The following is a 12,572-nucleotide window of genomic DNA, read 5'->3' on the forward strand; positions in this document are numbered from 1 at the left end:
CTTATGAAATCCTTCTGCTGCTGTGGGAGATGGTCTGCTTGCTCCTGAAATTCCTCCCTGACACAAGAGCTTTGCTATGCAGGCTGGGCTGTGGTGTAGGGATGACAAACAGTACAATTCTGTCGGAATGTTAGGACAATAATGAAACTAAGATTCAAACTGGTCAGCTAGCAAGCTGATGATTGGGAAAAAGGGAATTCTACAATGCAGAGCTGAGAATAAGGAGATGAAGAGATGGAGGCTTTGCAGAGACACTATTCAGGAGACTGTCTGAGGCAGAGCCCAGGAGTTTAAGGAAAAGAAAATAATGCAATCAAAAATTTGCACTGAGAAATAACATTGAGATAAGACATTTGATTTTCTGCACACAGTCTGAGAATTAACTGTCCAGGGCATGGCTTCTGAAAAGCACATGAAAAGAAAAAGACAGCATGCCAGCTCAGATAAGAACAGAAGCAGGGGTTTGACTGATGTCAATGGAAGATCAATTGTAGAAACTGGATAAGTAACAAAGGTTGAAGAAATAGTAGTGTTATATCTGAAAAACTGAAAAAAATCCATTCTTGGCAATTAACAAGCAGTTAATAAATAGCTCTTATTTCAAAAGTGCAGGTAACCTAATGTTTGCAGGAAATCCAGCCAATTCACAGAATCTATTGTGGAAGCTTGTGACTCAGAAATGCACAGCATAATGTTACAGGGACATGACTCAAGCCAGCATAAGCCCCCAAGTCAGACTGAATGGACTGCATCCAAAAAGCACCAAAAGCAGACAGATGCTTCACGGCTAGCATTTAGAAGCTCCTAATACATGCATAGTCCTCTAAGAGCCTCTGGTTTCAAAGGTTATAGCTTAATTTTTGTGCAAACACCATCAAGTTTCGAAATATAAATCTGAAGATATGGATGCTATTCTCAGAAAAAGGCCGTGGATTTGCAATACCTACCATGGCCAACAGAAGATACCTAGCTCAGTGTTCATGTTGGAACAGAAACCCCAGAGTCTTCAGGCAATCTCTGAGCCTGTCTTTGAGAATGGCTGAACGGATGGATTTAGCCAAAGATGTCCTAGTTTTGGCTGGGATACATTTAATGTTCTGCCTATTATCTAGTTTGGTGCTGTGCCTTGGATTTGGGATGAGCATAACGTTGATAACACAGCGATGTTTCAGTTGCTGCAGAGCAGGGCTCACCCAGAGGACTGCTCAGCTCCTCGTGCTGCCCTGCCAGCCAGGGGCTGGAGGTGCTCTGGGAGGTGACACAGCCAGGACAGCTGGGCCAAGCTGCCCAAAGGGACATCCCACACCATGGGGCATTGTGCTCAGCAATAACACCACAGAGTTGGCTGCGGTGGGGAGCTGCTTCTCCTAGGAGTCAGGCCGGGCATCTGTTAGGGGGTGGTAAGCAATTGCATTACTTATCACTTACTTTGTATATTCTTTTATAATTCTTTTATTATTATTTTTCCCATCCTTTTCTTTCCCATTAAACTGTCTTTATCTGAACTCACGAGTTTTACCTTTTTTATCATTCTCTCCCCCATCTCACTGCGGGGTAGTGAGTGAATGGCTGTGTGGTGCTTAGCTGCCTGCCGGGTTAAACTGCAACAGATGTGAACTACCCTTATTCTTCTGGTAAACATGATTATCATCAAAAAGGCTGTGTATAACCAATAATCAGAAAAGATTAGCCAGGAGTTAAAGACGGGAGCAGAGTGATAAAAGGAAGTTTCCACAAAGCTTGAGTCTCTAAAGGAGTCTTATCATTACAAAGTGCAAAGTAACCACACGCAGAAGGACAGTTATCAGATAGCACTGCTGCTGCATTAAATAAAAGTCCATACAGCACCAGGAAAACTGTATCACACACCTGATCAAAAGTTCTCTAAGTCCAGGTCCACCAGAATGAGAAATGAATGTATTAGGCTAAAAAAAAATCTCAGCAGCAAAGCCTCCTAGCCTATGCCATGTCCATCAAGATGACCCCAATTATGTTGTCTCATTTCCTGTGAGCCCCTGCTGCAAAGAATGAGTTTCCCATCTCAGGCCATGGAGTAAAAGATGTTCCAACTAAAGATTTGCACTTGTGTCTGCTGAAGGGGAATACCTAAAAGAACATGGGAATTAAACACAAAAACATATGGAAATCCCTATTTCCAAGAGCCATACAGGAAGTTATGAGGGAAGACTCAGGAAAGAGGTAATCTTACACATATGTCACTGACAGCCCCGTTTAACTACCTAAGCCAGGGGACAAAACTGGTTCCCCACTGAGGATCGCTGAGTTCCACAGCACAGCTAGAACGTATACCAATAACATGTGCAAGTCATCTGGAAAAGGACATGAATAGATGGATAGCAAGTTGAGAAAGTATAATAATAATAATAATAATAATAATAATAGTTTCCATAGTAAAGGGGAAGGTCAGCTTTGATAACGGTAGGATTTCATGATACAGAATGACCGGGCAGTAAAAGGAGATGGAAAATTCAAGCTGAATAAACATGATTCTCAAGAGAAAAGTGTGCCATTTCTGCTTATATAATGATGACTTTATCTAAAATGAGATATTGATACTACAACAACAGAGAAACACCTTTGGAGAAATTAAGGAAAGTCACTATCCCAGAAGCAGCATTTGTCCAGTCCTCCCAGAACTAAACCATGATGTAATACTGGCCAGGGCTCTGGGAGTGCCAAGCAGATTCCAACTACACTGCGGTATTTCTTTAGGATACTTTTTTCACACCCCCATTCTGGTTCCAATTACTCTATCAGATGCTCTCAACACTACTGAAGTGTGATTTGAAGTACAAATGACCTTTGTCATGAAGCTGTCTCATTTCTATTTATCTTTTAGGAGGTCTGTAAGCATAGACAGTCTATCACGAAAAAAAAAAATAAAATAAAAAATCACAGTCTACAACTATAATGTCAGCCTCTCACACCTGTCTGGAGACAAGTTCAGGGGCAGGCTTCATAAAGGAATAAACACCTCCCCTCAGATCTTCACAGTTGCTCTCCTCCTGCGTAAGCCAAACTTTAGTTTGATTTCTCATGAATATTCATACAAACTTCACAGGAAGGTTGCTGACAGAAGCACGATCCTTAGTGCTTAGTGTTTCTTTCGATGATTGAGACTCATAAATGCCAAGGTAAATGACTAGCTGCTCTGAACAGCACAACACTCATAGCTGTTGTTAATCATTGGAAGGAAGCGTTTCAGGTCTGGGGAGGGAGGAGCTTTGCGATTATGTTTGTTTGTTTGTGTCTGCATGATTTCAAAGTAAAGAGAGACGATGAGAAAAATAAAAAATAATAATTATTTTTTTCCTAGCCCTCGTGCCTTTAAACCTTACTCAGTTGTTTTTGCTTAGAAGAAGCTATTTGGTGTTTGTTTTTTTTTTGCTAAACTCAGAAGAAAGAGCACACATGTGTGTGTGTGAGTGCACAACTGGGGGGACCAGAAATGTGGAAGAAAACAGGAATGTAAGCACAGAGATGCTGCTGGATCCTGGTCAAATCCTCTGGGCTCCCTGTCTAATGGTCCTCACAGCAGCTGTGTCCAAAAACGTCAGAGAGCCAAAACGTCAGCCTTGGCTTGGGCTCATGCAGGCAAGGAGAAGGTGATGGGTTGCACAAGCACTTCTTGCTCCCCACCAGACACTACCCACCCTCCTTGCTCCTGCAGTAGGGCAGGCTAAGGAAGTCAGAAAGATTACAGCTGAAATAGTAGAGGCAAAGCCTAATGTTTCCTTTCATCCAGATCAGTCCCGTACAAGCACATCTGCAAACAGAAAAGCCTGTGTGCCTTCCCAGGTGAGGTGGCACTGAGGAGGTATAAAACACAAAGCAGCAAAGCTAAACACAACTATTCCAGGATTTGAACTGGAGTATACTGTGATTACCAAATGCCAAGAAAACCTGAATCAGATACCATCCAAGCATAAAATCTCGTGCTCTGAAGCAGCATCCCAGAAGAGTTTTCTGCAGAACAGTGGCTGAAACGCAGGCTGTGCTGCCTGGTGCTTGTTTAGAGAGCACAAAGTGCTTCGTAACCTGTAATGATCAAGGTGAAAACTGCCTATTAAAGTGAGGAAGGAGATTCTGTCATCCAGAAGATGCTGCTCCTGCTGCCTCCTGTCCCAACACCAAAAAAAAGCATGAGCATGGGATTGCACATCACAGGTGTGGAAGGACAGAAAATTGTGAGAGACTTTCCACTTATATTCCATTAAAAAGAAATTCTGCTAGTTTGGTCCTCACGGTAGCACTTCACATAAATGATTGTTCCTGGAAGTCTTGCTGTACTAACTGGAAGTGGACTGTGAGATAGTGTGAAGTGTCAAGGAGCACACCCGTTATTATAGGCGGTGGTTGCACAAGCTGCCTTATCTGAGACTTTCCTGAAAGCCTGTTCAGCTCCAACACTGTCTGCATACATTTTCCAAAAGGGAAAAATTTCAGTCTAACTTCCAACAACTTCTATGTCTAGAAAAGACAAAGGTGAAATAACTTGCCAATGCCTGGCCTTGGCTAACATATGATTGCCTGTGTTAACATTAGAATGCAAGAAACCTACTTATTTAAAAGAATAAACCTACCAAGCAAGCAAACAAAAACCTTGTTGATGATATAATAATTCTCACAAGACTGAAACTAGCTTAATAAGAAAGCACAAGGAATGCCAACACTGCTGTGCTTCAGCCAGTGACACCTGATTTGCAGACCAAGTTAGCACTGCTCTTTTCAAAGGAATCTGATTGTATCCACCTAGGACACATATGCCAAAATGAAGTCATGTTGGACTGTCTTTTAAGGGAAAATGCTGGATACTAAAGCATTGTAATTTTATTTATTTTTTATTGTGTGAATCTAAAGCTTCTGCTGACTAGAGCTTACACTATATGCTCTACCATGAAAACTAACTCATTTTCATAGTCTGCTTTCCTAGAGGTAGTTTCTCATCTTAAAACAGGACCTACATTCTTGTTCCCAGCTACAAGACTTACTTGCCTGCACTAAAATAGCACTTCGAATAAGGCCACTTCAAGCAGTCTCAATCACTTTGTATAACTTTTTGTATCATATGCAGACGACACATTTTCTTCCAGATAGCTAAAGAAAACAGATTAGAAGACTGGGATAAATAAATTCAAAATTCCACAAATACTACTCAGACCTCTCTCCTCTCCTTTCGGAATGTCCTCTTTGTGGCAAGACAATAAAGAAGAAATTATTTTCTTTGAAGAACAGACCTTCCGTTTTCCTGTGACTAACTTCATGGGCACAACCATTTATTTGGCTTGAGCTGCCAGAGGATGTACTTGCGCTTGAAAATGCGCAGGTTGAAATCCTTCACCAGGAGGCAGAATGAATTTGTTTGCCTCACCCGATGCAGGTGCTATACACTGAAGAGGAATAGCAGAAGGTGCATGATGGGTAGAAGATGGAGGAAATAAATAAAAAAAGAATTTAAGATTAAAACTCAGTTTTGCAGTAGCCACAAAATGACCTATCCACGTGTGCAGATATATATAACGATATAGTAACACCAGACTCCTTGCAGAAATAACTCCAGGTGTATGTCTAGAAGGGAGGATATTAATCAGGTGGACAATTTCTGCACTGAATACTGGAAAAGAAAAAAAAAAATAACACCACAACACCAAATCATCAAGAGATGAGCTCTGACTGAACCTTTTAGATGTTACTGTGCCCATGAGGAGCAACATGTTGTCCATGGTGCCTCAGGTGCCTGAGCGAACCAGCCCACTCAGACTGCACACTGCAGAGCTAGGAGCAGGACAAAAGCAGCTCTCACACTACTTGTTGCCCTGTGAAGAGCACTGAGCACCTTGGAGCTGATATGTTCAGACTGCTGATATGTTCAGACTACTGTGGCTCCACTGCCAAGAAGAGCGTCTGTCAATATGTGTGTCTGGGAGAAACACCACCACAGCTAAATCTGCTGGATTTTGTCAATCATTGCTCCAAGCAATGTTTCTCTAAGCCTCCAAGCACCGTTTCCATATCTAAACTAAAGAAAAAGTTGGAAGAATTCTCTGCAGTCGGTGCATGTCTGTGGGAATTACAATTCTTCATTTAAACAAGACTGAACAATTACACTGGAGTTTCAGGGAAATATTAGAGTCCACAGGCTGATGTGTACGAACACTATGAAAAATGATTAGCTCATTAATTCCAGGCACTGTATTCATTTCAAACACATAATACAGCCTTAATTTTGCAAACAGATGTGCTAATGCAGATCCGAACACCACAGAGATTAGCAATTCTCTTCACATGCAGAGAAGAGAGGGAGAGGAACGTAGGAGAGAACTGGTGAAAGAACCACAAACCGCAGTGCTAGGAACCACTTTGAGGATGAAGATAAGTGACAGAACAGACACACATACAGTTCAATACAAAACAGATTTTGCTAAGGACTGCAGTTAATCTGATTGCTCTTACTAACAGGAAAAGAAAAGAAAATATCAATAATAGAGTGAATTAAAAAGGCACAATCAAATATTACCAACGAGATTCTTAGGGGTCTTAGATATCTAGAGTATGAAAAAATAAAATAGGAAGAAGGCAAAATGAAGTACAACTATACATCTAGGATAAGAGAGTCCTCTAGAAGTAATATTGTCACAATGAGTGGCAAAGCAAAGCAAACCAAAACAAAATGAACCCCTTTCTATTTTTTTTTCTATTTTTTTTTTTCCATTTTATGTCCTATAGAGTAAATATATAATTAGGAAATAGGTTGAAAACGCAAATAAACAAAAACCCTTTACTCTGCAGAAATGACCACGTTTTACAGAAGCTATCTTGATAGCCTAAAATACAATTTCTACAACAAATTGATTACTTTGATATGCACAATATTATATCACCATCAAATTTGTGATTTGAATATTTCCGAACCTGATGGTCACAGAGTTTGAGATCAGTTCAGAGTTCATCTTTCCTGTCCATCTCTACTTTAAAGTATATTTCTAAATCTTAGGTCCAAAGCAAAACAGTGGAGGTTCTAGCCCTGAGTTTTCAAAAGCCAGGTTAATACCACCATGGCACTCCTTGGTGCTGTGTTTTATAAACTGATCTATGGACAATTCTGCTGTGAAAGAAAATTGCATTTTTTGGACTGTATGCAATTTTGCATTCTGTTCACATGAAAATATGTAAGTGGATGAACACCTCCTTCAGAAGATAACAGCAGTCCACAAATTGAAAAGATGATTGAGAAGTAACGCTGTAATGCAAAAGACTAATTCTGTATTATGAGTCTTTTTTTTTTTCCTTAATTGCAAAAAAGGCAGCAATTTGTTTCCAGTGTCAAGAAATATTTTGTTATTTTCAAGAACTGACATACCTACGATAGATGACAGCAAATGTGATAATCATGTGTCTCTTCTTCATTCACTGTCAATATTATCCCAGTAGTAAAAAACATTTTCAAGCTTTATGTAGCACTACTTTGCCAGAGAAGAGGATGCATTTTACATTTGTTCTTCTGTTGTACTGCCCTGGTTTTGTAAGTTCTACACATTATATTTAGACTATAAAAATGCACATTTTAAAAAACATCGCATACATATATTTTTTATTGGAATGAGAAGCATAAAAGTGCTTCAGTATGAGTTTCAATATTTCATGCCTTAAGACTATCTTCAACAGCAAGCCCCCAAACATTACTGACATCTCCTGCACCAGGTCACAGCAAACACTACAGTTTTGCTAAATGACTGTCAGATACTTACTGTGAAGATACTGAGCAATGTTTATTATCCACTCATCTGTTAACTTCCCAGCTTTTGTTATCCTGGTGCATTTCAGCTGACTTGAAAGATCTCTCGATTCAATCCAACAAATTGTGTCCTCTTTGTAGCTATAATCTAGTGTCAAAATTGCAGATCCTTTTACAGGGGTTCGGGCAGCCACTTTGCTTCCATTAAGATACAATACCTCAATTGTTTCAGAGTTTGCAACCAGAAGAAGAGGAGGTCTATCAGCAGGCTCTGAAAACAAATCAGAATTCAAAAGTGTTAACAGATTGTGTATAGCATATTTATCGTATCAGTTTTAACATATTTTTTAAATGTTCTTACCTGCATGTTTTAAGAGATATAATAAATAGGTTTTGTTTTTATTTTCATAACTATCATATATTCCAAATTACTTCTCTATTTTATCCTGCTGTTCTAATAGTTCACATCATTAAAGAAAATTAATTACCCTAGCCCCACAGCTTCTGTTTAATTCCAAGTATCATTATTGCAACATTTTTCATGCCCAAGTCATAAAAAGAAATACATTTATGCGAATTATTTCTATCCAGATTACTGACATTTCTAAAAAAATGGAGGGCAGGAAAACCTGAAGAATTTATGAGTAGGCATGAAATGGTAAGGTACTTTTCATATCAGAGTCTATAAAATAAGACAAAAACTGAGTGAATGCTTCTACAAGGCAAAACAACATATTAAAATAAATAAATAAATAAAATTTAAAAAGCACCAAAGCAAACAAACCCAATGCAATGGAACCTGACTACCTGCAGATGTTGGGTCTAATACTGTGCAATGCAAGGGAAAAAGCTTTATGCAGTGGAGAATCCTAACAGCGAAAGGGAACAGAGATTGCATAGTTTCCATTGGGTTAACATACAGGTCACAACAAACAAACAAAATATGAAGAAGCAATTCACATTCACCTGAATTACTTTGACTGGAAATCCTGCTAGTAATTTATAAAAACACTTGAACAATGTGTGAACAATGAAGGGAACAATAATACCCAAACAGTGAAGAATATATAGTTTAAAGGACGAAGTATTCAGTTGAAGTGATGCTACAGAATAATGATTTAGCACCCAGGTCAAGTTCAAGTTACAATTAAAGTAAGGTATGTTGTACACTCAGAGGAACAAACAATACTTATCGAGCTAAAATATGTTTTGCATATGATGAGTGCTATTGGGCACAAAAGCAGCTGGTCTTGCTTTTGGTGTATTTTAATTGCATTATTGCCTAGAAAATCTGACTTGAAATTATGCATCTGACTTAGTCAAGTATTAATTAATATTAATCTCAGTATGTTAGGAGTTTGAGAGGGGGAGAATCCCCTCCCTCGCCCTGCTGGCCATGCTGCTTTTGGTGCAGCCCAGGACACAGTTGGCTTTCTGGGCTGCAAGCACACAATGCCAGGTTTCTACATCTTTTATTTATTTGTTTGTTTACTATTTCTTTACTTCTAGGGTAGAATTAGTATATAACTGACACCTCTGTGTAGCTTTTCCTTCCATTTATTTATTTATTTATTTTAACAGAGGAAGACAACTCATTTATATAAGCAGATGTTTATCCTCTGCAAAGAAGGGATCTCTGCTTTGACTGAACTTTCCAAAGAGACTCAGGTTCTGAGCTGGTGACTTCCCCATACAGCTGTTGTTGCACTAGACCAACTATACACACTTCTTACAACAAACTACTGATTAATTTCAGTAGAAACAATCGTTCCTGACAGTTGCCACCACAAGAAGCAGAATTTAAGGTAAGGAGTAAGCAAGAGTTACACAAATCAAGATATAAATTTTCTGCAATTTAGATTTTCTAAATACATATTATAATATTCTGCAGATATAGATTTTCTGCAGAGAATCTAAGGAAGGTTGTTCAAGAACTACTCACACCTATTTATACACCAAAGGTGACAACAGATGGACTATGCAGAAAAAATATTGAACAAGTCAGCACTGTCAATATTTCCAGACGAAAAGTAAAATTTTCAAATAAAAAGAATAAATGCTTATATGGAACCCAAATTGACTAAGTCCCATTGAACATCTAAAGCTGTTATTGATGATTTTTTAACAGAAATAATGACTCACAAGGTCCCCAAAAAGAGTTCAGGGAACTTCTTTACATCTTTAAGAAAGATGATATTGAACTGTCATGCAAATTTTATGGTTTAAGCTTGTTTCATGTTTAATTGGAGTAACAAGGATGCCTAATTTTGCAATGAGGTATGTTCATGTGAACAATAACGCCGAGTGGACGCACCTCTGAAGTTGTACTTAAGAAAATAAATAAATTTACCCTAAAACAGAAACTAACACTGCAGTTGCCAAGCCTGTGGAAAAAATATGCATTGCCAAGTCTCACCCCAAGAGCTCTCAGCCTAAAGCAATCTGCTTACATTCAGAAGAATAAAACAATGTTTAAACACTGTATTAAAATGCAAGATTTTCAATCAACATTCTATTTCATACAGTTTTCAAAATTTTGCTAAGTAATATCAGGTGAGGAAATGGAGAAAAAATGCATAAATAAAAGGATTTACAAATCATTCCATCAGCAAGTATGATTAAAGAGAAAAGATGCTTTATTAAATACACTGCTCAGTGGTCTTAATGAAATCCACTGAAGTAGGCTTTATGTTCTGTTCTTTGGTACCATGTGCTTTCATTTAAACATCTATTTTGCTGATATTTTGTTTACTTTGTTGCCAAAAAAAAAAAAAAAATCTATAATGGATCAGCATGCATTCTTTCTAAAGTGGATTTCATTCTTTCCTATAGTTTTTCAGTACCTTGGAGCATACTTCTCTCTCCAGCAAATCATACTCCAAAACCACACTTTGGTAATTTACTACTTTCCTAACTTACCGACTGTCCTCATCTTACCTTTGCTACCCCCATTTAAATCCATGCAATTTTTCTGAAAATTTTCAGATTTTTAAAGACTGAATAAACTTGATTGTGAAACAACCTCTTATAAAGTGGTGAGGTACAAGAGAAGCCACAAGTGAAGCTCCCTAGCCATGCTTTTTCCCCAGAAAATGAAGGCAATGAAGTTTTTAATAAGCAATTTTATTTGAAAGGTGTCCTGTGTATGGAAATCTCTGTCCCTCCCTTTCTTATAAACTTATGCTACCCATCAGAAGAAGAGAACTTAAGAGAACTCTTAAGAGAACTTAACAGTTTCTGTTTCCACCACCCACTGACCCAAGTGGAGATTTTCCAGACTGGTACAAAAGGTGTTTGTGTCTGCCTCCTGCCAAGTATTTAACACCTAACAGTTAACCAGCTGCTCCCTTCCAATGAAATAACACCACTCCTTTCCCAACCAGCAGCAGTGTGAAAAATTCCTTATTAACATTTTTGCTCCTATACTTTATATGAAGGAAGATATTACCACTGCCTGCAATCTGTAAAGCCTTCAAGACGCAGCAGATACTCAGGAGCTGTTTGCAGATAAGGAGCCAGCCTCGTTGCTCAATTGTCCAAGGCTGTCATGGAGAACCATATCCTTTCTTGCAGTGTTCTGAATCTACCTATTGGAAACTGCAACAAGGATTTAATGCTTCACTGAACTGCAGATAAAGCTTGTATTTCAGTATTAATGTCTAAGAAATAAAGGAATTATGAAAAAGAATTAGCATTGACACTCCTGAGCAACAGCTGTAATCAAACCTGGCTCCAGACAATGGAATCACAAGTACACGTGGCAGTGCTAAGAGGTTCTGCTTAGCAGGCACTAGTAAACATTAAAACACATCTGTATTCTTGCAGAACTTACCCAGAAACTAGATCACTGAGCTTGAAATTCTATTTTTCAAGCAGTCCATACATGAAATAATTGAAGGGCTTGAATCAGTTAATCTTGCTTTTTCACAGTAGGGTAGGTAGCTTGCCTATTTTAGTGTTTTTCAGATAAAGACTGATTCATTATTATTACTTACTAAAAAAAAGTCAAATTATTTCATGATAATGCCATACACTAGGGAAAAAAAAAAAAAAGTTCCTTTAAAGCATTTTAAAGTATCATATATGTAAACAAAATACAAGAAAGAGAAGCTGAAAAAAATGTCTTGTCTTCCCCATCACAAAAAATCTACTTGTCTGTTTCCCAAGAACAGAATCTACAAAGCTTAAAAGTTTAGTGGACAGATCTAAGATGAGTTGCAGTGAGCTGACTGCAGCTTTTCAAATAACTGGACTTCACGTGTGTTATTTTTTCTGGAGTATTTTCCTTTTTTTTTTTTTTTTTTTCTCCATTTTATAGGAAAGATAAGACGTGAGTAGCTCTCTAATCCAGGGAAGTTTTATGTTGCATCCCTCTTGACTAAAATGAAAGCATCTTCCTTTGAATTATGTTTAAGATAGAGTGGTAGAAAAGATGAAAGTCTTGCGTTTTTCCCCCTCCCTGATCTTGTCTAAAATACAGATCAATAGTGATGCCACAACAAATCAGAAACAAGGGCGTTTTGCTCTGCCACCAACAGTCCTACTTCTCTGAAAGAAAATCTTCAGAAATGCCAGCATTTCTGTTGTGCTTTTTTTTTTTTTTTTTCATTATTATGATCCAAAAAGGACAAAAATCATAATTCGGTGTTTACAAGCAACTAAAAAAACTTCTCCTCAGGTCTGCACTGTAGATTTTAAGTCCTTTGCTCTTAGTAATGCACGCATTGCATAACTGTCCAAAAATTATTTAGCAGTGTTGAATAAAATGCAGTCAAATTTTATTCTGAAATTTATTTTCAGTGCTTAAACAGTCCTA

The 12,572-nt window shown here is 38.1% G+C and overlaps 1 protein-coding gene across 1 annotated transcript in view; it reads right to left on the reverse strand.

Moving 5' to 3' along the window:
- Positions 1 to 12,572, reverse strand: part of LRP1B (LDL receptor related protein 1B) — a gene marked incomplete at both ends in the record, with an annotated part of 666,837 nt that overhangs the window by 301,424 nt on the left and 352,841 nt on the right. The window contains one exon of the mRNA XM_082763005.1: positions 7,770 to 8,027. Within this exon, the coding sequence (XP_082619131.1) occupies positions 7,770 to 8,027 (258 nt within the window). The remainder of the gene's footprint in view (positions 1 to 7,769; positions 8,028 to 12,572) is intronic.

Source organism: Aythya marila (assembly GCF_965140915.1).
Source record: "Aythya marila genome assembly, chromosome: 6".
NCBI lineage: Eukaryota > Metazoa > Chordata > Aves > Anseriformes > Anatidae > Aythya > Aythya marila.